Raw genomic sequence first — 23,989 nt, forward strand, 5'->3', positions numbered from 1 at the left:
CAGTGAATTACAGAAGCTCTCCAGAGAATCTGGTCCCACTCTCATCTCTTGCCAAACCTTGTGCCTTATGCTACAGGCACACAGGACTCTTTGCAGTTTCCTTACTCTGCTCGTTATGTAGAAGTTCTGCCTTTTTTACTTCCATCTGTTCATATCTTTACTGATCACTACTTCCAAGACTTGGAATGCCCTTCCTATCTCCTCTTCACTCCAGGCATACGCTGGTCTCATGTTCATTCCAAACATGCCTTCTCCTTAGGGCCTTTGCATTTGCTGTTCCCTCTGCCCAGGACACTTAGCCACCAGATATCTGCATGCTTCCTCACCTCCCTCAGACCTTTGCACCCCTATCTTATCATAAAACAATGCTCACCCACTGTCACTTTCTATTCCTTTTCTGTTTATCTTTCTTCACAGTACTTGTCACCATGTGACTTTGTTGTTGTTCATTTATTGTATTTCTCTCTCCCCACTAGCATATAAACTCTATGAGAGCAGACTTTATTTTATTTAGGAATTAAGGTCATACCTAATTGTGTCCTAAAGGAATTAATGAAGAAATTATACTAAACCTGAATTTTGCAATTTAGAGATTTATAATCTAAGAGACACTTGGGCAAATTATATATATTCACACACGCACACACATTGATCTATAAAATGAATGAAATTAAAGTCCTTTCATCATGTGAGGCAAATCCAGAAAATAGTGAGAATGATTTCTGAACAAACATCTCCCAGTGAATAACATCTTCGAAGTAGAAACCATGAGAGACAACCTACTTATTATATTGATGATTATAGTCTGTGACCCATTTTTCTGAAAGAGTTCTTATATAGGCCCTGGACATTTAAGTTATTGGGAAGCCAAATTATTGTCATAAAGTTGCTTAGTGCACATGAGTTGGAACTTGAAGAGGCAGGTACTATTTAAATGCCATTGTAAATGGCTTTTAGCCTGAAGTGTCCCTTCTCCTCTCTAGGGAATCCCTAACTGAGATAGGCCTGGGCAGCCTCTCCCTGGACAATGCTGGGCTAGGCAGGGCTCTGCCTGTGCTTCTGAGTTTTCCTTATCTGTTCTCCTGGGCATAAGGATTGTCTTGCATGGCTCACATACATATCTGCAGCTGTTCTTCAAGTCTATGAAGATGTCATTGTGATAAATAAAACTCAGATTCATGTAACATACATTCCTCACTTTATAGCAGCTCTTTATCATGAGTCTTTTGGGACAAGGGATTCTAAGTAAAAGGGATAGAGTTCCATGATTTATTTTTTAATATTAAGAGAGGTTGATCTACATTCTCAGAAAAGTGAGGATCACTGTCCTGGTCTGACCATCCACTTCTGTTGTGATATTCCACCAAACAGGTTAAAATACAATTGATTAGATTTCTGCTAATCACATTTCAGGTCCCACATCACCTTAATTGATGTTGGAGTGTTTCCCCAGTTTTGCAGTTTCCTGATTTACGACCACATAGTTAATTACATCCACTATGGATATGACAAACTAGGTTACTAAAGGTTCATTCAAAGCTCTTAGGAATGTCTAAAGCAAAGGAAATAAGGAGGGAAAAGAGATTAGGTTTCTAGAAGAAGGAGTAGGTTTTGAGGTGGAATTTAAGAGAGAGCAGAATTCACAGAGAAAGGGGCTTTAGGGGCTGCGGAAACAGCTAAAGCACATACGGATGGACCGATAAACCCATTGAGCAGCCCCTAGAATGTATGGCTGTTGTAATGTGAGATGAGGCAGATTGAATCCATGCTGTGAGGGGTTTTAAACGCCAAGCTGAGGCATCACTTTCCTCCGCGGGCATCGGGGAGCCATCCAAAGTTCTCAGCAGGTGAGTGGCATGACCGGATTGGCCACCGGAGTGATGATCAACGTTATAATCTCCCCGGCGCTCTCTTCCGACCTCTGCCCGCCCCTCAGGCCGGCTTCGCGGTAGGTGGTGTTGCGACTCTCGGGCACCGCGAAACGCGGTCGCGCCGGGCCCGCCGGGGGTGCTGCCCGGGCCGGCTGGGGCTGGCGAGCCGGCGCCGGGCGCTGCACCTGGGCCCGGCCCCACCGCCGATTGGACGGCTGGGGTGGGGGGGGGGAGGTTACCCGGCTGTATCGCGAGACGAGATTGGCAGCCGCGGGGCCGCATGTGCCCCCGCGCTGGCTTTGTACGCCGAGCCGCCTGCCGGTTCTTTAACAATGGGCGGCGCGAGCGCCCCAGCGCTGGGCCCGAGCTGAGGCCGGCGCTTCGCGGCCAACTGTCCGCATCATGAGCGGGGCCGGCGTCCCCCGCACAACAGCGGGGCTGGGGCTGTGAGGGCCGCGGTTCCGGGTAAGACAGGCCGCCGTGGGGACCGGCAGGCCTGGGTTGGGCGCGGGGCACCGGACCCGCCCGGCCCGGCCTTTTGTTCGCCTTTTTGGGGCCGCGCGATCCCGTGCGCTCCTCAGGAAGAGAAGGCGGCGGCCTGGGTGCGCGTCGGGCCCGGCGGGGCCGCGGAGAGGCTCCCGGGGAGGAGGAGCGCCCGACCGTCTTGCCGCGGGGACCCGGAGCCGGGCGGGCATTCTTTTCCGAGCTTCTCCGCGGGAGGTTTTCACCTCAAGGGCGCTGTGACTGGTGTCAGGTCTCCGCTTCTCAGGGCCGGCAGGAGAATTCGGACCCGGGACGCCGGGATCCCGAAGCCGGCCCGCCCCGGCCCCCTGTCTCGAGCACGCACCCGGGGCCGCCTTGGGAACTCCGGCCCGACTTGGCCCCCTTTTGCCCGGTACCCAGTCCGGCAGTTCCCAAAATAAGCCAGCTCCTCCTGACTGGGTAGCTCGGGCCTTCCGTGCGGCGTCAGGGAATTGGTTTGGACCGGTGCTGGTTTTAGGAGAGTCAGGTGAAGATGCACAGCCACCCGGGGTGGCCTGAGGTCACACCCCTCGGAGAGGGGGCGCGGAGGGCCGCGTGGAGGGAGGTGGCAGTGACCGCGTCTGGGGTGTGTCTTGCAGACTGAAGTTGCCGCGTCTGGCGAGGCGCGCCGCCCGGTCCCATGGAGCTGGAGGGGCAGTGGTGGCGGGGACAGCTGGCTGCCGATATTCATCAGGCGCTTCGGTACAAGGTAACGCTGATGTCCTCACCTTTTCATCCCGTGTCTTGTGCCAGTTAGTATGAATTTCGGCCCCTTGGAAAGTGCTGTCCGATTCTTTAGCCACTATTTTCCAAACCAGAAAAGGCGAATTTGCTTATTTGCTCGAGGTTAATTAACTTCTTGGCTTCTTCCCTAGGATGTATCAGAAGAACCTGCAACTTCAGAGGAGTGCGGGTGGGGCGTGGTAGTTGGGAGAGGGAAGGTATGAAGGGACATTCTGATTGATGTTCCTGTTTCAAGGTGGAACATGGATTTGGTATTGTATTTTAAAAGATACGTGCGCTGGTTTTTTATTGGGCAGAGCAGCCCTCCTTGTTCTATAGTTGTTGCATGCAGCTGTCTGTTATGTCAGGTTTGTACGTACATAAATTCCCCAGCCTTTCCACTGTGTTGCTATGAGACTTGGGACAAGTTACTTAATACTGTACGTGTGCTTAGAACAGTGCTTGGCAGATAGTAAGCACTAAGAAAGTGATAACTGTTGTTATTCTCTACCCCCGAGACCCCAAAATTTAGGGCCATTTACAGAGCCTTGATGTAGAAGGAGTTAGCTAATATTAAAGGCAGAAAGTAGACCCAGTATAAAAGATATTGGGGGAAAAATACACTTTTCTGGCACAAGGCAAAAGTCTGTATTGCTGCTCTTAAGTAACAGTTTTACTCTGTATGTCACTCTCAGCTTAATGGGTCAGCTCTGCCTCTTTGATAACCAGAAGAGAGACCAGATCCAAAATTATCTCTAACTTGACTCAGTTTCACCATGGATAATGAGAGCCGTTGGTTATGTATAGATAATGAAAAAGAAGCAAACAGCTGACTCTTTAATAAAAAGGATACTGACTGTTGGAAATGAGAGATCCTGGGATGATAATGAACTCGTATCTTGATTTTTTTAACCAGGTTAAGTTGATTAGAAAACCTAATTCTTACTTTAATTGTTACAATTGTATCCTTTTCTAAGGTTTGAGATTTCTAAATGCTACTTATAATTCTGACATTCAGTCTCTTAGAAACGCTAAATACACATCCGCCCCCTAAGAGGCTGTTTGTACCACAGAAAAGTCGCAACTATGGAATGGTTCTCTGGAATGTTAAGAAGAGAGTTGCATGTTTTCCCCTTTGAAAATCATCCAGATACTTTTGATTTTTTTTTTTTTTTTCTTTCCGGATGTCATCTTTCAGTTTTAAATGTTCTCCTTTTCTGAGTGTCAGCTCTTTATCCCTCTAGTACATGGTGAAATTATTTGATGTTAATGATACATTTTTTTTTTAATGACATGAAACTTAAAAGATCTTTCTTGGTGATTCCTGTGGTTTTTGATTCTGATATTTTATGTGTAATTTTAATCCTGAGTAATTACCTGAATTAATTTTGTCAGTTGAGGTTGGAAGTGGATTTTTCCCCCCAGCAGATTTGTTGAATGCTTTTGTGTATTAGGCTCTGAGGATCCAAGGAATAAGACACAACTCTGTACTAAAAAAGTTGCTTACGAACTATCAGAGGAAGAGATGGCACAAGGTCTAAAGGAATGCCACTGAAGGTTATCTTGGGCCACCTGTGGCATGCTACCCTGAGGTTATCTTTATTTTATCTTTAAGCATTTGTAAGCCACATTTCTTGTGCTTTGGCACAATGGCCACACTTTATAAAGAATTTATGTTAATTAGCAAAACTTGAACATGTGGAACTGGAGAGACTTCTGTTTGTAGTACACTGAAGTCAGGGAAAATTAAAATGGGCTTTTCTCATAGAAAATATATGTTAATTCCAGGCTATTAATTTAGTTGTGATTTAGTTGGATAATCATATGCTTATTTATCTATTTAACATATTTGAGTGCCTACAGTGTACAAGGTGCTATGCCAAGTGTTAGAGTGGTAACAGTGAATGAGACAGACATGATCTTTGCCTTTATGGAGTCTAATTTCATATGATTCAGAGCATCTGAATTTAGGTCTTCCTTTGGGCAGTTGCCATTTGGACACTATGGAAGATGTTCCATGTTTAGACCTAAGGTTTATGGAGGAATAATTGGTATGACTAGCATTTTATCTACTAGGGAAGAGTAAAAATTACAACAAATGGAAATCCTCTTCAATCCCAAATGCCAACTATACTGTTTTCATAAAATATAATAACCACCCCCTCCAAAAAAAAAACCCCCTACAAGGCAGCAGCTGTCCACTTATACCCTTGTGTTGTCGCCTTTTTTTCTCATTGTTTTGCTATGTATACTCGGTCTTAGGATGCTTGGGGAAGTATTTTCAGGAGTCTTGATGACAGATGGGAACAATGCTAGCTTTGTGAGAAACATTAAGAAAATATCCCACCTAGTGGTACTTAACACTTGTGAGTATTCCCTCTCTGCCTTTATTTCCATCTGGCTGAACAGTTAACTCATTCTGGGAAGGGGATGACATTTAGGGTGGTGATCTGACGAGGACTTGAGACTGGAGATGGAGATGACATGTTCCGCCTCTCTGTGCTTTGGTCCTATGGGACCCTGAGAAGCAGATCGGACAAGAATGTTCAATTCTAGGGGACAAGAATAAACATTAGAAAAACTTGTAAGCTGAGAGAAGCATAGATCATTTTCTCATGCTTGTGTAACTGCAGTATCTGTACAAAGAGAATAAATCTGACAGCCATGTGGTAAGCACAGGTACTTTATCATTTAAAATGATATAAAGAGACTGTATTGGACACTTTGTTAAAAATCTCCTAGTGATGGCCTTTGGGGATCTTGCCTTTGTTTTGTCTTCATTTAGTAAAGTTAACAGTTAAAAATAAAGTCCACCAATGTTTTCCAGCTGTGTTTCTCAGTGAGTCTTTAAGACCTTGTTCAAGCCTCTTTTACAGAAAGTCAACCCTGGCTTTGTTTTTTTCCCAACACCCCACCCCCTGAGCTGGGTTAGATCTCCCTCCTCAGTGTTCCTATCATACCCTGTGGTTATTATATTATATTCTAATAATCTCTGTATTTTGGTTCATCTGCTAGAGAGAAGCTTGAGACTATTTTCCAGCTTTTATCCCTGGCGTTAGCACAGTGTCTGCTGCATGGGAGATGCTCAGTAAATGTCATGTGATGACAGCAAGAAAGGTGAAGTTCGAAATTGTAGCTCATTTACACCAGTGTAAAAAAGAAGAAAAGAAAAATCCAGGGGGCTGCATGAGAAATTGGCATGTTCCTTTTATTTGGAGAAATTAATATTTTTTTCCCCTTATCTTCAAAGAGCCAAGCAAGCCTAAGCCAATGTTTTTTTCCTCAGTAGCATTTGTTTATGCTTTTCTCACTTATACAAAAATTTAAAACATAAATGGCCCATTAGCCTATCTCCAAGTACCTTCTATTAATATTTTTTAAAAATTTTAAGTGATACGTGCATATGGTTAAAAAATTTTTTCAGATAGTATAAGGAGGTTAAAATGAGCTTTCCTCAGTAGTCACTATTCCCTGATCCCCTAAGGTTACCATCACCATTTTTTTTCCTGAAAGTATACTCAATAAATTGGTATATCTGCAAATATAATTTTTTGTTGTTGATACAAGAGGTCATAATCTATAGTCACTGTTCTGTACCGTCTTCCCACTCCAACTTCACTCACTTTATTGAATTTTTCCGTATCAGCACATAAAGGTCTAGTGCTCTTTAGTTTAAGGTCTACATTGAATTGATGTCCCATAGTTTATTTAATCAGTTCCCTGTTGATGGACGTCAAGCTTTTTTTATTATACTTTTTATTTTGAAATAACTGTAGATTCACCTGCAGTTGTAAGAAATGATACAGAGAGATCCCCTATATACCCTTTACCCAGTTTCCCTGAGTGGTGACATCTTGCAAAACTATAGTACAATTATTACAACCAGGATGTTGACATTGATATAGTCAAGACACAGAACATTTTCTATCACCACAAGGATCTGTCTTTGATAGCCACACTCTTTTATTAAAAACTTTATTATAGAAGTTATCTTTTTATAGCCATACCTACTTCCCTCTCCTCCATCCTCCCCCTTAACCCCTGGCAACCACTAATCTGTTCTTCATTTCTATAATTTTGTTGTTTCAAGAATGTTATATAAGTGGAATTATACATATATGACCTTTTGGGATTGGCTCTATTCACTCAGCATAACTCGGGAGATCCACCCAGGTTGTTGGACATCAAGCTTTTTTATTCCACTATTTTGCTATTAAAAACAGTGCTGCAAAGGACCTCCTTATATGTAGGGTCAATTCCTAGGCCTAGTGTTGCTATGTTAAAGGGTATCCGCAATCTGCATTTTAAACTATTTATGTTACCCAATTGCCTCCCAAAGGTTATATCAGTTGTCGACCTGACCAATATTATATGGGAGTTCTATTTCCACTCTTGATAGCATAAACAAAAATTAATAAAATGTAAACTAAGTTAAAAACTGTATAATTCTTGAATTTTGAATGAGATGAAGCAGCTTTTTATGTTTTTGGCCCTATTTTATTTTCCCTGTGAACTGTCTGTTCGTATTTGTTGCCTTTTTCTTATTGATTTGTAAGAGTTCTCTAAATAATTGAGAAATAGCACTTTGTCCTATGTATCAGCAATATTTATTAAATTCACCTATTCTTTCCTGATTTGAAATGCCATTGTTATCAAATAGGTTCTCCTATCTAAGAAAAAGGAATGTCTTTCCATATATGCAATCCTTCCATACTCCTTCAGAATTTTAATGTTATCTTCATATAGTGCTGGCATATATAAATTTATTTCTAGGTGTTTTAATTTTTATAGTTACTGTATATGGAATCTTCTGTTTTTTAACCAGTCACTAGTATACAGGAAAGCTATTGATTTTTTTTTTTAATTAATTTTGTAAACAGCCATCTTACTGAATTCTTACTGTTTCTTTTTATTTTTTCTGTTGATTTTTTTTTTTGGTTTTTATGGATATAAATTCTATCATCTGAAAAATAATAATTTTGTTCCTGAAAATGACTTTTGATTCCTGCTTTCCAATAATTAAACCCTTTCCTTCCTTTTTCTATTTGGATTGGTTAGTATTCACAGAACAGTGTTAAATAATATTGAAATAGTAGGCACTAGAATGCTAATCCTTCTATTGTTTCACCTCCAAGTTAGATGCTGGCTCTTATATTTGAGATTCCTTTTACTTCCCTCTCACCTTCCCTCCCTTCTTTCATCAAAGAAATATACGCCTATTATTATTTTTCCCAGGGTCACCTTTGTCCAGATGTTGTTTTGACATCTATCAAGATGATTGTGCATATTTACCTGTGATTTTTTATTGTGACTTATATTAATAGATTTCCTGGTCTTAAACCATCCTTGCATTCATGGGTTGTACACAATTGATGATGATATATTCTTTGGATATACCACTAAATTATTTTGGTATATATTTTATCAAAAATGTCATATCTTATTAAGTTAGATTGATATGTAAATTCACTTTTTTTGTTGTTGTAAAATGTGCACAACATAAAATTTACCACTTAAACCATTTTAAGTGCACAGTTCAGTGACATTAGGTACAGTCACATTGTGCTACCATCACCACTGTCTATCTTCAGAACTTTTTCATCTTCCCAAACTGAAACTCCATACCCATTAAATAGTAACTCCTCATTCTCCCTGTCCTCCAGCCCTAGTAACCACAGTTCTATCTGTCTCTATGACTTTGACCATTCTAGGTACCACATATAAGTGGAATCATACAATATTTGTTTTTTTGTGTCTGGCTCATTTCACATAGCATTTCACATAGTTTTTAAGGTTCATCCATGTTGTAGCATATATCAGTTCATTCTTTTTTAAAGTTAAATAATATTCCATTGTATGTGTATACCACATTTTGTTTATCCGTTCATTTGTTGATGGACATTTGTGTTGTTTGTTCCTACCTTTTGGCTATTGTGAATAATGCTGCTATGAACATGGATGTACAAGTATCTTTTTGAGTCCCTACTTTCAGTTCTTTTGGGTAGATACCAAAAAGTGGACTTGCTGGATCATATGGTAATTCTATGTTTAATTTTTTCTTTTAGGAATTGCAATACTGTTATTCATAGTGGCTCCGTAATTTTATATTCCCGCCAATACACAAGGGTTCCAATTTCTCTACATCCTTGTCAACACTTGTTATTTTCTGTTTTCTGTTTTGATAACAGCAATCCTAATGGGTGTGAAGTGGTATCTCATAATGGTTTTGATTTGCATTTCCCTAATGATTAGTGATGTTGAGCATCTTTATATGTGCTTATTGGCATTTGCATATCTTCTTTGGAGAAATGTCTATATAAGTCCTTTGCCCATTTTTTTAATCGAGTTGTTTGTTTTTTTGTTGTTGAGTTGTATATATAAAAGAGTTATTTATATAATCTGGATATTAACTCCTTACCAGATACATGACTTAACAAATATTTTGTCCCATTCTCTGTGGGTTGCCTTTTCATTCTGTTGATATTATCCTTTGATGCACAAAAGTTTTTGATTTTGATGAGGCCTAATTTATCTATTTTTATTTCTTTTTTTTTTTTTTTTTTGGTCTATGCTTTTGGGGTCATACCCATATTACTTCCCTCTATTGTGATACCTATTAGGTTTAATGTTAGTATTATGCAGATCTCATAAAATGAATTTAGAACCTTTCCGTCTTTCTCTATGCTCTGGGAATATTTAATAGTATAGAAATTTTCAATTTTTTAAAAAATTAGTTCATGTAATTCTGAGACTGAACAGTGATGATGGGAAAATTTTAGGTGTACGAAAGGATGGTGGCAAAGGAGAGATCATAAAACTGCTGAAAGGGAAATATGATTAGAAGATACTAGTGGATGCAGACTAGTCTCTATCTTCCACATCCCTGCAAGTATGATATAGTATGTGACATAACGAGGAGCATATCTACTTATCTATTACCTTCTAACCAAAACCTTTGGTTAGGATGTTTTTCTGAAAATACCAGGTAGGGAAAACAGGATTGCCTTATTAAAAATCTTACTAGGGGGCCAGCCTGGTGGCGCAAGTGGTTAAGTGCACGTGCTCCACTGCGGCGGCCTCAGGGTTCACCGGTTCGGATCCCAGGCGCGCACCAACGCACTGCTTGGCAAGCCATGCTGTGGTGGCATCCCATATAACGTGGAGGAAGATGGGCATGGATGTTAGCCCAGGGCCAGTCTTCCTCAGCAAAAAAAAAAAAAAAAAAAAAAAAGAGAGAGAGAGGAGGATTGGCAGATGTTAGCACAGGGCTGATCTCACAAAAAAAAAAATCTTACTAGAATATATCCATTCCATAATGCAAGAAACACCTATAATTGGTCACATCAGAGATGGTTAAGAATAAGGAGAAAAGTTTGGTTTTTTAAATTTTAGATACCATTTATTATCCTTCCACTCAACTTTTTCATTTTTCGTTTCACTCAAGAAAAGTATGTTTTAGGCATTTTTAACACTAATATATTAGAAAAAAAGGTCATCCTTGGGTTCTGAGACTACTTCTCTTACAGGCTATTTAGACTAAATGTTGTTCCTCTTGCTTTAGGAGCTGAAGTTGCCCTCCTACAAAGGCCAGTCCCCTCAACTAAGTCTCAGAAGGTATTTTGCTGACTTGATTGCCATTGTGAGCAATCGCTTCACCCTTTGCCCTTCTGCCCGACATCTTGCTGTCTATTTGCTGGACCTGTTTATGGATCGGTATGACATCTCTATCCAGCAGCTGCATTTAGTTGCACTTTCCTGTCTGCTTCTAGCAAGTAAGTAAGAATGATCTACGTGACTGGGAATTTCCATTGTTTATAATAAAATAAATTTATGTAGAACTCAGTGAAATATCACCAAATTCCATTCATTCCAATTTACTAGTATCAGAAAGTTTATGTTGAAAGTACTTCTTGGCACAATAATTCTTAACCAGACATTAAAAAGTGGCTCTGGAGTCCTTTAAAAACATGCATGCCTAAGCAGTACATCCTGAAGATTCTGATACAACCGTCTAGGCCACTGCAGATCTACTGACTCAGAATCTACATCATGGAGCCTGGGTATTTTTTAATGTTTTAAAAGTTCCAAAGATGTTTACTGTGTACCTTTCCAATTGAAAAGCATTGCCTGAAAGCAGTAGTTCTCAACAAGAGCAGTTGTGCCACACAGGGGATACTTGTCAATGTGTGGAGACAGTTTTGGTTCTCACAACCTGGGAGGATGCTACTAGCATCTAGTAAGTAGAGGCCTGGGATGCTGCTAAATATCTACAGTGCATAGGACGGCCCCCCTCACAACAAAGAATTTTCTGGCCCAAAATGTCAATGGAGCTGAGGTTGAGAAACTCGGTCTAAAAGGTATTATCATACTCTTGTATTGTTAGAATACCTTCTACTGACTACATAATGAGTTGGCTTAATGAACTGAAGGTTCATGTACAACTGCTGCAAATGTGAAAACCTTTGCTTATGCAGTAGGCACAACTACAAAGTAGGCTGCAAGGTAGAATCTGATATAACTGTATTTGTTACCCAATGCAGAATGTACTGTTGGGCCATTTGGGGCCTCTTTCTCTTAACATCTTCCTGTAACTCATTGCATTATTTGTTAGTACCCTGACTGAAGAGAAAGAGGGTGAGTAAAGGAATTGAAATTGAGTTTTTCTTCTTTTAATAATGTGAAAAGATGGTATTTGATATTGAAGTTGAATCCATTATGTAGTTTTTATATTATTCGTGTCATTACAATAGAAATTTAAGCCCCACTTCAAAGTAGTATGTAGAAATATCTACTGCCTTTACCTCTAACCCCCACTTGAGGGTATGGGATCCAATGTGGCTGCTGTCTAAGGAACATTCCTCCTACATCCTGCCACCAGAGTTCTTTCTAAAACACCCTTGTGCTTTGACTGCAGGTAAACCTAAAACCAAATGCAGGCTTGTGTGATACCATTTCTGGTACTAATCTCTTCTCAGATTTTCTTTTCCTACCCATATCCTTCCTTTGATCTGATGACTTCAACTACGTATTTTGTCTCCTTGAGGTCTTTTTGTAAGTTATTTCAAATCCTTTGTGGACCAGGCTGAATATAAATAAACACAGCCCCAGTGATGATTTCCCACTGCCTGTGGGTTAAGGTAGAAACTCATTCATGTAACATGTAGAACGTTTCATCTGGACCCAGCCACCTTTCCAGTTTCATCTTCCAACCCTATCTCCATGCCATATTGAGCCAAATTCTTATCGGAATACTATCTCTTTCCTGAAAATCTACATTTCTCCTTTAATCTATTGTCCTCTAAGATCCAGACACATCACCTGCTCCTCTCCCCCAGAGAGGTAATATTTGTACATTTATAATTAACCTTTAATTTAACCTTTAATTAAGGTTTCATCCTCATAAGCAATCACGTGTACAATTCTGTATGTTTCATCACTGGCTATGAAGCCCTTTGTGGTTTAATAGTTTGCATAGGATTGGAAAAACCCAATCAGATGTATAAGAATCTACATGGAATGGCTTCTTGTTATCCTACAGAATGTTAGTTTATTAAAGGATCAGTTTATAGTAGAGAGACACTGGAAATCAGATATGCAAGTTAGGTTATTTTAAAAACTTGGGATCATTGATTAAAAATAATTTTTTGCCTTCTGTGGCTATCACTGTCTTTCTATACTACCAAACCCTAGCTGTTCTATGCCTGCAATTCTTAAAGTGTGATGTGGGGCAAGTGGGAGACGACTCCTGGTAGACTGTGAAGTTATGAATGATGCATAGTCAGTTCATAGACTGACTTACATTTGTGACTAAATTTTACTTACTAGTAACTTACTAAATGAATTAGGGGTTACTAAACTAGATACTCATAAACTACATGTTACTACCAAAGTTCACTGAGGACTCTAGTTGAATAATCTGATAAGAATTCTGGCCACTATGCAGTGCTTGGCATTGATGCCAAGTTCCTGCAATTTCCACAATTTTGGAAAAAGTTACTTTATTTGTGTACCATCTTAGGTTGGTTGGAATGGAGTTTTCAATTGTTCTTGTTTTTAAATTGTCTATTACTTTTAAGGTCTTGATCAATTTATTTAAGATTATTTGATTTAATCTATGGGGTAATATGTAATTACTTTTGGCTCATTTTCCAGGAACTAGGCTTTAGGATTTGTATTTGCTATGGTACAGATATGAATTATTTATCATCTGTTACTGAAAGAGTCAGATACCTCTTCTCTGTTCTGTTTACATCCCCTGACCCTTCTTTCCCTGTGAGAAAAGAATTGCTTTTACCACTGGAGAGTGGGAAAGTGTGAGATAGGTATCTCCCAGGGTCTCAGCCCCACCCAATAGGCAGTGGTCAAGAGTTCAAGCTGTCAGCTCTACACTTGGATCAGGAATCAAAGAGGCTGGCCCTTAGTAGCCGGCTGCAATCTCTCCTCCCTCTGGTCTGTAACTTGACTACAACAGAAGTGCTTAGGATGCTTATAAACTGGTAGTCTGTTTTCAGTATCTGATGTCTGTTTTAAATTTGTGGAGTTCATTGTAGTGTTTCTTACATTCTTAAACTCTATCTTATGTTCGGACACCAGCGGCAGCTCTCCAATTAGTTGTTATAAACTTTATTCAAATAATGCTTCTCTCCTCACAGAATGATTGAACTCTGTATGTTCCCTCCCCCAGCTGCTCCCTGCTTTGGAATGGGCAGCCTGCTGTATAAAAGTGAAGAATAGCTTACAGCTGATAGGACTGGGTAACAATTGGATTAGTTATTAAATAGGTTGGGAGGTTTGTTGGTAGTTTGGCCAAAGATGGAGCACAGCTTTAAGTTCCAGGTACTAATGCATATCCAGCTGCCTGAGTGTCTGCCTATTAGAGGTAGGAAGAAAGGACCTACAGATTCTCTCTAATTGGAGAGTGGTGTGTAGTATTGTAGAGCAGGGATTGTAGTGATGGATTTCCTAGGTTTGAATCTCTTGTCAGCAATATGAATTTCAACAACCCTCGAGTCTTAGGTTACTTCTCTATAAAATGAAAATAGACGCATATCTTACAAGGTTGTTTTGAGGATGTGGGGTAGTATGTTTAAAAGCACATGGGAAATTGAAACATACACTATTCTGTAATCTTTACTCTGGCTTCCTAGTCCTAAAGGTTCTGCTGGTTCCAGAAAAGACTGATTTATCCTGGGAAATTCTCTAGTTCCACGTCTTTGACAATATACCCTGGCTCCCTTGGCTTCTGTGATCAGCATTGAACTTAGAGTGCGGAAGCAGTCTTGGAAATAGAGCTTTTGGTAATTTGCTTCAGGTCTTATGTAACTAGGAGGTGATTTTAGAGTTAAGATGAAGCCAAAAGGGAGATTATAGGCTTTTAGCAATAAAAATTTGTGACAAGTACTTGTTTCTCCTTACTCACCAATACTGGGTTGACAGAGCTTTTTACTTTACTCTATCGTAGGTGAAAAATTGTATGTCACAGTTGACTTGATTTACTTCTCAATTTTATTGAGCATAGAACCTTTTTTTCCCTATGAATTGCCTCTTCCTGTTCCTTACCCATTTTTCTATTACAGTGATAGTCTTACAGATTTGTGAGAATTTTAAGGATGACTTTTTTCCTACTTAGTAATAAAAGAATAGAATGTGGGTTGGCAGAGCTCAAAGTGACATCTGATCCTTGCCCTACTACACATACCTGCCATTCACTGCTGACTTTGAAAATGTGCTGGTTTCCATGGCTGATCTGAACATTTCCTATAAAGGAAAGACAACCTGATGTTTTGTTTCTATGGCTTCTAATTCTTTATTTTCTGGGAAGCAGATGTGAATTTCCTGTGCCCTTATTTCCTGTTTGGGGCCTTTATCAATATAATCACATGGCTTCTGGTATTTCCTTTCAATTGAAGAAACTGATTTTTGTGATCTGTATGTGGTATTGTGGATAAGTAGATTTAAAATACCCAAGCACATAGCATTCAGCACAACAAAAACTATGGATATGAATGCAGGTACTCATTGACACTGTCACACATTTTGAAATCCTTTATGATCCATGTATCTGAGTATTTATATCACTAAATAATGAAAGAGTTCCAAAAACCTTAAACCTGAATTGAAATCCCAAGTATGGTTATTTATGCAGTATGCAGATTATTTGTAACTTTGCAAATCAAGATGCAAAGGCTTTCACACTCGTAATAGCCAAATACTTTATAAACATAGAAACCCCATAGACGCTTAATAATATAGAAGTCCTGTCTATTCTGGTAGTTGTTGTCCCCATATAACCTGGTGCAGTTCTTTGGTCTAGAAGTACAGATTTGGAAGTTCAAACATAAGCCTTCCTTTTGGCTTCCATTTTTGGTTTGGCTCAACTTATTTGACCTTAAATTAGTTGGCCAACCTTGCTGCCTTGGTTTCTTGAGCTGTGAAATTGGTCATATAATTTTGTTTTCGATGTTGAAAGTTTCAAGGAGATAATATGAAATGTTCTTGATCCTTGAATTAAACAGTGAATTATGGTTTATTAATTTCCTCAAAGAAACTTCAAGCATGATATAAATAAACTCATTAATTTTTATAATATTCCTTTGAAGTATACTGCCAGTATTGCTGTTGCTACACAAATGGCAGGGCACTTTGAAAGCCTTAATGATTCATTCAGAGGGATTAAACTAAATTCCAAGGTCATTCTCCTTCTGAAGAATTCCACTGTTATACTGAGAACAGTGGGCTCCTCTCCTATATCTGTGCAGTGATGATGCTGGATGACTGTCATAAAGAACACTTGAGTGCTTTCAGCTGTATATGCTACTGGCAAAACTTGTGAAATTCATCTTTATGTGATTTGAATTGGGAAGGGCTATCTAGATTCTTGAAAAGTCTAACTTATGTAAGTTTTTTTGGCTCAACTCCTACCTGCAGCAGTATTTAGTTAAGACTGGTTTAGATCTGAAGAAGTTCAAAATTTCTAGAGCAAGAGAGAAATTCTGAGCTCCTTTGGGCTTAAACTCTTCTTAAGGTCATGAGCTTAGAACCTCCTGGCATAGGAGACAAAACCTTCTACCCTAGTTCCCCCTTCCTAAGCAAAGACCAAGGTAGTCAGCAGTGCTTTTTCCCCTGCCCTAAGGCAGGCCGACTTGAACAAACTCCACTGGCTCCAGTACATGGAGCATCTGCGTTGAGTGACCCTGGCCACTACCATTTGTAGCAACTTGAATGTGGTATAAACCCATCCTCTGCAAGAGAAACTTCACAGGGAAACTCGTCTGGTTTCTACTGATTTGGCAGTCTTTCTGGCTCTTCTCCAAAAAAAGTTTTCAAATGGATAAAATAAAATTAAGATTTCCAAGAAAACCAAATATATTAAAATAGTTATCAAAATAGTAAAACAAAATTCTTTATATAGTAATATGTAACATATTCTAACAACTGTAATTTTGAACAAGTATAAAAGCTATTGTGAGAAATCTATAATAATTGTAATATAATATGACTGTATTAAACCTCAACATAAAATAGAACATAATACTAGGAGGCAGAAGGCTTTGGTTATAATTTCCCTTTGTCTGTGGGCCACCATAGAACCAAGACCCAAAGAGACTTGAAGACAACTATTTGGTTTTGTTGCTGCATCTGGAAAATCATAATAGTACTTCATAGTTTAAATTTTCTCTAGCCATAAGTTCTAGAAATACCTAAAACAAATTATTTATATATAGTAGGATTCTTTCTTGGAAATTAAAGTGTAAGATGCTACATAATCTATAGAAAAATTATTCTGGGGCTGGAGAGGGAATTTGATTTCTCAGCTGTACATATGGATGAGTATTTCCTGAAAAGAAGTTAATGCCTTCAAATAATGAAGTTCAGCCATCAGATCGTCCTTACTCCTGCTTTGAGTAAGCAGATATAAAAGTGGAGATAAAGTATCCCCTCTCTCCTTTTTTGTAACAGACTTAGCTAGATTTTTGTTTTGAATTCAGAAGAGAAGGGATAGGTTCTTTGGGGAATGAGAATGCTTGTGTTAGATACTTACCCAGTTTTTTCCTCCTAATCTCTCTCTCTCTGAATTGCGATTGTGCTGAAAATATGCCAAGATGAAACACTTGAAACTTAGCTATTTTTGATTTCAGATAACTCGATGACAGTAAATTCTTTAAACTTTCTTCTATTCTAAAATAAAATAATTTCTTCCACCAACGATCACCCACCCCCAGAAAGAAATATCCTGAAAAGATTCAGCTGGTGAGATTTGAGTTATTTTTTCATTGGCACGTAATTTTCATTACACAATAAGACATAGATCAAATAGTTTATGTGTTCCATTTTTTTGCTTTTAGGGGGAGGGTTGAAGGGTTAGGGGCAGAGTCCTGAGAACGAACCATAAGATTTCTGGCACAATTGTGTCTGCCCAAGGTAGGGGAAAGAATGTCTTTGGATCTAAATCTTTGCACTAAGACAGCAAATCCCATTTAAGTGACTAAACCTGTAATGATCACTTGCCTAACATTTTCTTTCTCACTGTTTTTCCCCCCCTTAAAGGTAAATTTGAAGAAAAAGAAGATAGTGTGCCTAAGCTGGAGCAGCTCAACAGCCTGGGTTGTATGACTAATATGAATCTAGTATTAACAAAACAAAATTTGCTACATATGGAACTATTATTATTAGAAACCTTTCAGTGGAACCTCTGCCTTCCAACAGCCGCCCATTTCATTGAGTATTATCTCTCCGAAGCAGTACACGAAACAGATCTTCATGATGGCTGGCCGATGATTTGCTTGGAAAAAACTAAACTCTACATGGCTAAGTATGCAGATTACTTCCTGGAAGTATCTTTGCAAGGTGAGTTGTTGTGGATGCCACTAAGTGATTTGTGAGCTTATGACTTGTGTATTCTGTTGCTTAAGTTCATTTTTGATGTCTCCACAGATTATGCCTTTCTAAATTATGCACCTTCTTTAGTAGCTGCTGCATGTGTGGCTTCTTCAAGGATTATACTTCGTCTTTCTCCAACGTGGCCTACAAGACTGCATCGTCTTACTGCTTACTCCTGGGATTTCTTAGTGCAGTGCATTGAACGGCTCTTGATGTAAGCCTCTTTGTTCTTGCGTTTGTAATTTCTCATTAATATTTTTCTTCATGTATAACATTCCTAAAAACAACTTCTCAAAGGCGTAGAGCTTTTAGGCTGTTTGCTCTGACAGCTGCTAGCTGCCATGAGCAAGGTGCTATATGAGCAGTACTCAGCAGAAGGGAAGCCCCTTTTGGCTGTCATCCAGTTAGAGGTTGTCATTGCTGGTATGATTTTGGGTGCATGATAAGGACAGGAGCTGCTCTTACATCAGCCCATACCTCTGAGATCAGTCCGGGCAAGTCTAGCCCCATTCCCACTTTGAACTGTGGGGCCTCCAAGATGTCACCAAAGTGGCAACTGTTTTTAAGTCCTTATTGTGGACATTTCTCCCATGCTGGAAATGGCCCTCAAAGCTACCAGCAGCCAGTTCCCAAGGTTTGTACCAAGGGAAGGAGCTTTTAGAAGGATGAGAGTGAAATCTCACTGTTGTTGAAATTATGGTTGCAGTGACTGCTACCTAGGCAGTGGGGCAGTCCATGGAGTCAGCTGTTAAAGAGTTAGGGGTAGTGCATGACTTTCTTGCAAATTCTTCTTAAGTAATGTTATTAACAGTTTCCTTTCTCTCCATGTTGCAGCGCTCATGATAATGATGTGAAAGAAGCAAACAAACAGAGAGGACAGGCAGGACCTCAGCCAGCACAGCTAAGTGTGTTCCAGACAGCCTCCCAGCCCTCACGGCCAGTTCACTTTCAGCAACCTCAGTATCTCCATCAGACGCATCAGACCTCACTGCAGTATCGCCATCCTGTATCGGAACAACCAAGCTGTCAGCAGATTGTATCTACCACACACACCTCATCTTACACACTACAGACATGTCCTGCTGGCTTCCAAACTAGTGTTCAGGGCCTTGGGCACGTGCAGACTGGTGTTGGGATGTCACTGGCAATACCAGTAGAAGTTAAGCCCTGTCTGAATGTTTCTTATAACCGGAGTTATCAGATAAATGAACATTACCCATGTGTTACTCCATGCTTTGAAAGGTGATTTTATGCGAAGTTAATACCTGACCCAGACTATTTGTGACTTGAAGCTCTGGGATGAACTTTTTGTAAACTTCTCTTCAAAAGGAAAGGGATTCAAGTTACATCAGCACTCGTCAGATACCAGCACCGGGAAGATGGAATGTCCCTTTCAGTGCACCATGAATACCTGGGAGGGCTAAGCAAACACTTTCTAACAGTGTGTATGTCAAATCCTGTTAAAACAAATCTCTATTATGACAAAAATATTCAAGCCCCAGCTGATGGTCCACATATTTCAAAACTATTCAATACTACAGAAAATTTGGACAGACTCCAATTCGCTATTTTGAGATTTGACCTGCGGTGGGCTCTGCCTAATGTTGGCTTATATGTCAGAGACTAATGTTTATCTGTGGACTTGCCAAACAGTCTTTTTATGAAGGAAAATTACAGTATTAATTTTTGAAGAGGTGTTTTTTTTTCTGCAGTTTTGAGTTATATTTTTGATCTACAAATGAATTTTTGACTAAATTTAATCTCATGAATTGCTATGCTATACCAATCTGTGCAGTAAAAAAAAAATTTTTTAGATGATTCTATATAACTTTCTATCACAGATAGTATAGGCATCTGGATTTATGTGCTAAAATTAGGGTGGAGTAGATCTCTTATTTAAAATCATGGTCATAAATTTTTGTTGTTTTTTTCCCCTAAGTGATCAACCTCAAATCTTTAGAATTAAAACACAATTAACTCAGGGAATTTGTACTACTTGGAAACACTTAACTGTAATGCAACATGCTTTGGGAATGTTATAGTATGAACTACCTTTATAACATAGGTTAAAATACTCCTGCTAGGATGTGTTTTCAAATCAGAACATAATCGTAGTTTAGAATGAATGAAGCGGTGGTTCCTATCATTCATAATACATATATAGGTTTTGCATTTCTCAGTGCAATCAATGATTTATACTCAGATTTGATATTAGTCTAAAAAATTTTTTCAAGGGAAGGCATAACTGTAAAATGTTAGTACCAGAATAAAGTCCCATAGGTTTATTTTGAAGTGTAATGTGGCCAGGGTAGTTCTCAGGTTGTGCTAGAGCAGCACTTTGTTATATGGAAGAAAGGTTTTATAAGCAACCTTTGAATCCAGCTAGTCAGTGTAAGCAGGCAGAAGTACCGATTACTAAATTTCAATAGCCACTTTCATTCGATTGGCCCCAGAACTGCCCTGGGACATTTCACTGTACTGGTAATGAGTGAAAACAGCAATACCAAGTTGTTACAGCAAGGGCAATTTGGGAGATAAAGAGTTTGGAGGGAAAATCACTGTAATAACTGAAACTGTATACAGTGCTCTTATCTGTGGGAGAAGAGAGATTTGGTGGAGGGAAGCTTTCTGATTTAACAGTAAGGTGTGTCTTTTTGTTTGTGTTTTTTTAAAGATAGCACTTGAATAGAAGGGAAACTGCATGGCAGGTATGTGACTGCCACAATATGCATTGAAGACAAATTTATTATTATAAAGATGTTGTGGGTATGCAGCAGGAGTCTCAGTAATCAAGCCAATGGCTTTTGTTAGGAAGGGAAGGGGCTCAACATGGTAATGGACCGATCCAGATGGCTCCAGTGGATGAATGTGGGTGGGTGCTTCTGCCAGCAAGAATTCTTAGAGAAGGTCCTTTCCTTAAAAGAAAGATAACTTTTATAATTAGAGTACATAGGGCGTGATGTAGATTTATTTAGTCTGGTAGATAAAACCACTCAGGCGAGAACACTCACTCATGGCAGTTTTCAAGCATGAAAATTGTTTTCCGAAAGTATCATCACTTTTCCTCTTTCAAGAAGGCTGCTAATTGGATTTTGGTAGTTCTTACCTCGAGCAAACTTGAATTATATGGGGGAGAGTGGGTTCAAAAGATAATTTATCTTTCACATTCACATTCAGAACCCAGCAACCTGGAGTCCGATTTTCAGTATTTTAACTACCTCAAGAATACTATGAATGTAAGATACTGGGATAGAGATCCCAACTTGAAACAACAACCGGTGCCTATGGTAATTTAATGTCTTGTCAGTTGCTTTTATTGATTGGTTTAAATGTCATTCTTGTTATAGAAGAATATGCCTTTTAGAAAAAGCTTATAATAACACTTTCCCAGTTTATATTTAAAAACTAAAGAACACTGGATTAATTTTGGGGGGGTAAAATAAAATAATTAATTGGTTACTATTGCTGCATACCCAGGGTGGGGTGGGATGGGGTGGTTGGAGAACCAGAACTATTTTTAAAACATTAGTTTTCAATATAAATACAACTCACAACTGCTAGCTTTGGGGGATGGGGGTGGGAGGAGTTGTGTGGGTTTTGTTTTGTTTAATTTATTGAGTAGCCTTTAAAGTAGGTTTTGTTTTTTTTTTTTTTTTTGAGATTACCGGACCATCATTAAATGTGTACTGTGAAGAAATTAATATGTATAAAGGGCTTTACCAAAGTCCACTAAATAAACACTACTCAAGTACAGACTGCAAACCAAAATGTATCTGTTATGACATTAATTGCAAATAGCAAGTATGGTGCTAAAGTCTACACCAATGGAATTAGATGAGTGCTATGCACTTAATTTTAAAATAAAACTAGTTTTCAGTAAAATGGTTTTGATGTTTTGTTTTAAATGTAAATTTGATGTATATTTGCAGCTGCATTGAACCATGTCATTATATAAATCAGACTTGGAATCATAATTATACTTACTAAGAGCCATCCAGGTGTAGAATATAACTGTAGTAGTGGAAAACGTTTGTCCATTCATTATGTATTCCATACTTAAGCATCAAAGCCCACAAAAGTATATTGGACAGCTTTTGGCCTTTTGAGCTTAAAATCAGTTGCTAGTACGTTAGCAACTGCAGCTTCTAATTTATTAAACAACCATGCAATCTTCAGAAAATCGGAAGTCTGCTCTCAAAAGTGGGGACACAAAATGGTCAAGGGTGTGAGGGAACAGGGTCAATGGTGAGTGACAATGGCCTGTTCACCTAAGTATAAAGATCATTTGCTACTTAATTCAACTTAAAACTCAGAATTTGTTTTGAAGAGTAAAATTTTAACAGGTTTGCACATGTAGGTTAGGAATTTACACCCTTAAAAAGCATTTTTAAGGGGCCGGCCTCATGGTGTAGTGGTTGGGTCCGGCATGCTGCGCTTCAGCGGCCTGGGTTCATGTGTTCGGATCCCAGGCGTGGGCCTACAGCACTCATCAGCCTGCTATGGCGGTGACCCACATACTAAATGGAGAAAGACTGGCACAGATGTTAGCTCAGAGCAAATCTTCCTTGCTAAGAAAAAAAAAAAAAATTTTTAAGCTTAATTCTATATGTTGTCACATGCTCTGGCACAGCGCCAGCGTTTAGCAACAGCCCTCAAGAGAGTCAGTATACAGTGTTCTTTAAGGCTGAATATAAGCAAAAGAGCAACTAGCATTCCAAACCAAGGCAGGTCGCTTTACATTGAGGTGATTCTGAACCCCATGTGACAAGTATATATTCATCAACAATTGTGCTCAAGCACATGGTGAAAGACCAACCTCCTAGCCTCAAGCAGCTTACATTTAACTTCATATGGCTAGCACACCTTGAAGCTATTATAATGGTATAGTCTGGAACTCAGTTTACTATTATCTTGGCTTAGGGACCACTCAACACCCATTTTAAAATCCCTTAGATTAAAACAAACAAACAAACAAGTACAGTCAGTTGAAAGCGTCATGACCAGGCTCTGGCTTCCTATGGGAAGGATACCTGCTGCTACCCTACCTCTACCCAGCCGCCACTCTGTTTTTTTAAGCTTTATTTATTTTTTTTAGAGCAGTTTTAGGTTTACAGCAAAACTGAGAGGAAGGTACAGAGATTTCCCATGTACTCTGCCCTCGCACATACAGAGCCTCCCCCACTAAAATCCCCCACCAGAGTGGTACGCTTATTACAATTGATGAACCTACATTGACACATCATAATTGCCCAAAGACCATAGTCTGCATTATGGTTCACTCTTGGTGTTGTACATTCTATGCGTTTAGACAAATTTATAATGGCATGAATCCATCATTATGGTATCATACCAAGTATTTTTATTGCTAAAAATCCTATTTATCCCTCCCCATGCCATTTCTCCCTACCCAACCCCTGGCAACCACTGATCTTTATATCATCTCCATAGTTTTGCCTTTTCCAGAATGCCATACAGTTGGGGTATACAATACGTAGCCTTTTCAGATTGGCTTCTTTCACTTAGTAATATGTATTTAAGGTCCCTTCATGACTTTTCATGGCTTGATAGCTCTTTTTAGAGCTGAATAATATTCCATTGTCTGGGTGGGACACAGGTCATTCATCAACTCACCTACTGAAGGACATCTTGGTGGGTTCCAAGTTTCAACAATTATGAATAAAGGTGCTATAAACATCGTGTGCAGGTTGTACTGTGGACATAAGTTTTCAGTTCTGTTGGGTAAATACCAAGAAACCGAGATTGCTAGATCATAGGGTAAGAGTATGTTTAGTTTTATAAGAAACTGCCCAACTACCGTCCAAAGTGGCAGTATCATTTTGCATTCCCACCAGCAACAAATGAGAGTTCTTATTGCTCCACATCCTTGTGTCAGCATTTGGTGTTAAGTGTTCTGGATTTTGGCCATTCTAATACGTGTGTGGTGGTATCTCATTTTAATTTGCATTTCCCTGATGACAAATGATGTGGAGCAA

At 39.3% G+C, this 23,989-nt stretch overlaps 1 protein-coding gene across 5 annotated transcripts; it reads left to right on the top strand.

Moving 5' to 3' along the window:
* Positions 1-1,881: 1,881 nt before the first annotated feature.
* CCNJ (cyclin J) lies at positions 1,882-21,477 on the top strand. Of its 5 annotated transcripts, none has more exons than XM_058543619.1 (6): positions 1,882-1,948; positions 2,993-3,102; positions 10,678-10,888; positions 17,664-17,963; positions 18,051-18,210; positions 18,831-21,477. In XM_058543619.1, the coding sequence occupies exons 2-6, from the start codon at positions 3,034-3,036 to the stop codon at positions 19,240-19,242; spliced, it is 1,152 nt and encodes a 383-aa protein (XP_058399602.1). In that variant the 5' UTR covers positions 1,882-1,948; positions 2,993-3,033; the 3' UTR covers positions 19,243-21,477. The 5 variants fall into 5 exon arrangements, with proteins under 5 accessions (XP_058399602.1, XP_058399604.1, XP_058399600.1 ...); XM_058543621.1 differs by lacking the exon at positions 1,882-1,948 and adding an exon at positions 2,172-2,336 and having other exon boundaries at positions 18,087-18,210; XM_058543617.1 differs by lacking the exon at positions 1,882-1,948 and adding an exon at positions 2,173-2,336.
* The last annotated feature ends 2,512 nt before the right edge of the window (positions 21,478-23,989 follow it).

Source organism: Diceros bicornis, chromosome 6, assembly GCF_020826845.1.
Source record: "Diceros bicornis minor isolate mBicDic1 chromosome 6, mDicBic1.mat.cur, whole genome shotgun sequence".
Lineage (NCBI taxonomy): Eukaryota > Metazoa > Chordata > Mammalia > Perissodactyla > Rhinocerotidae > Diceros > Diceros bicornis.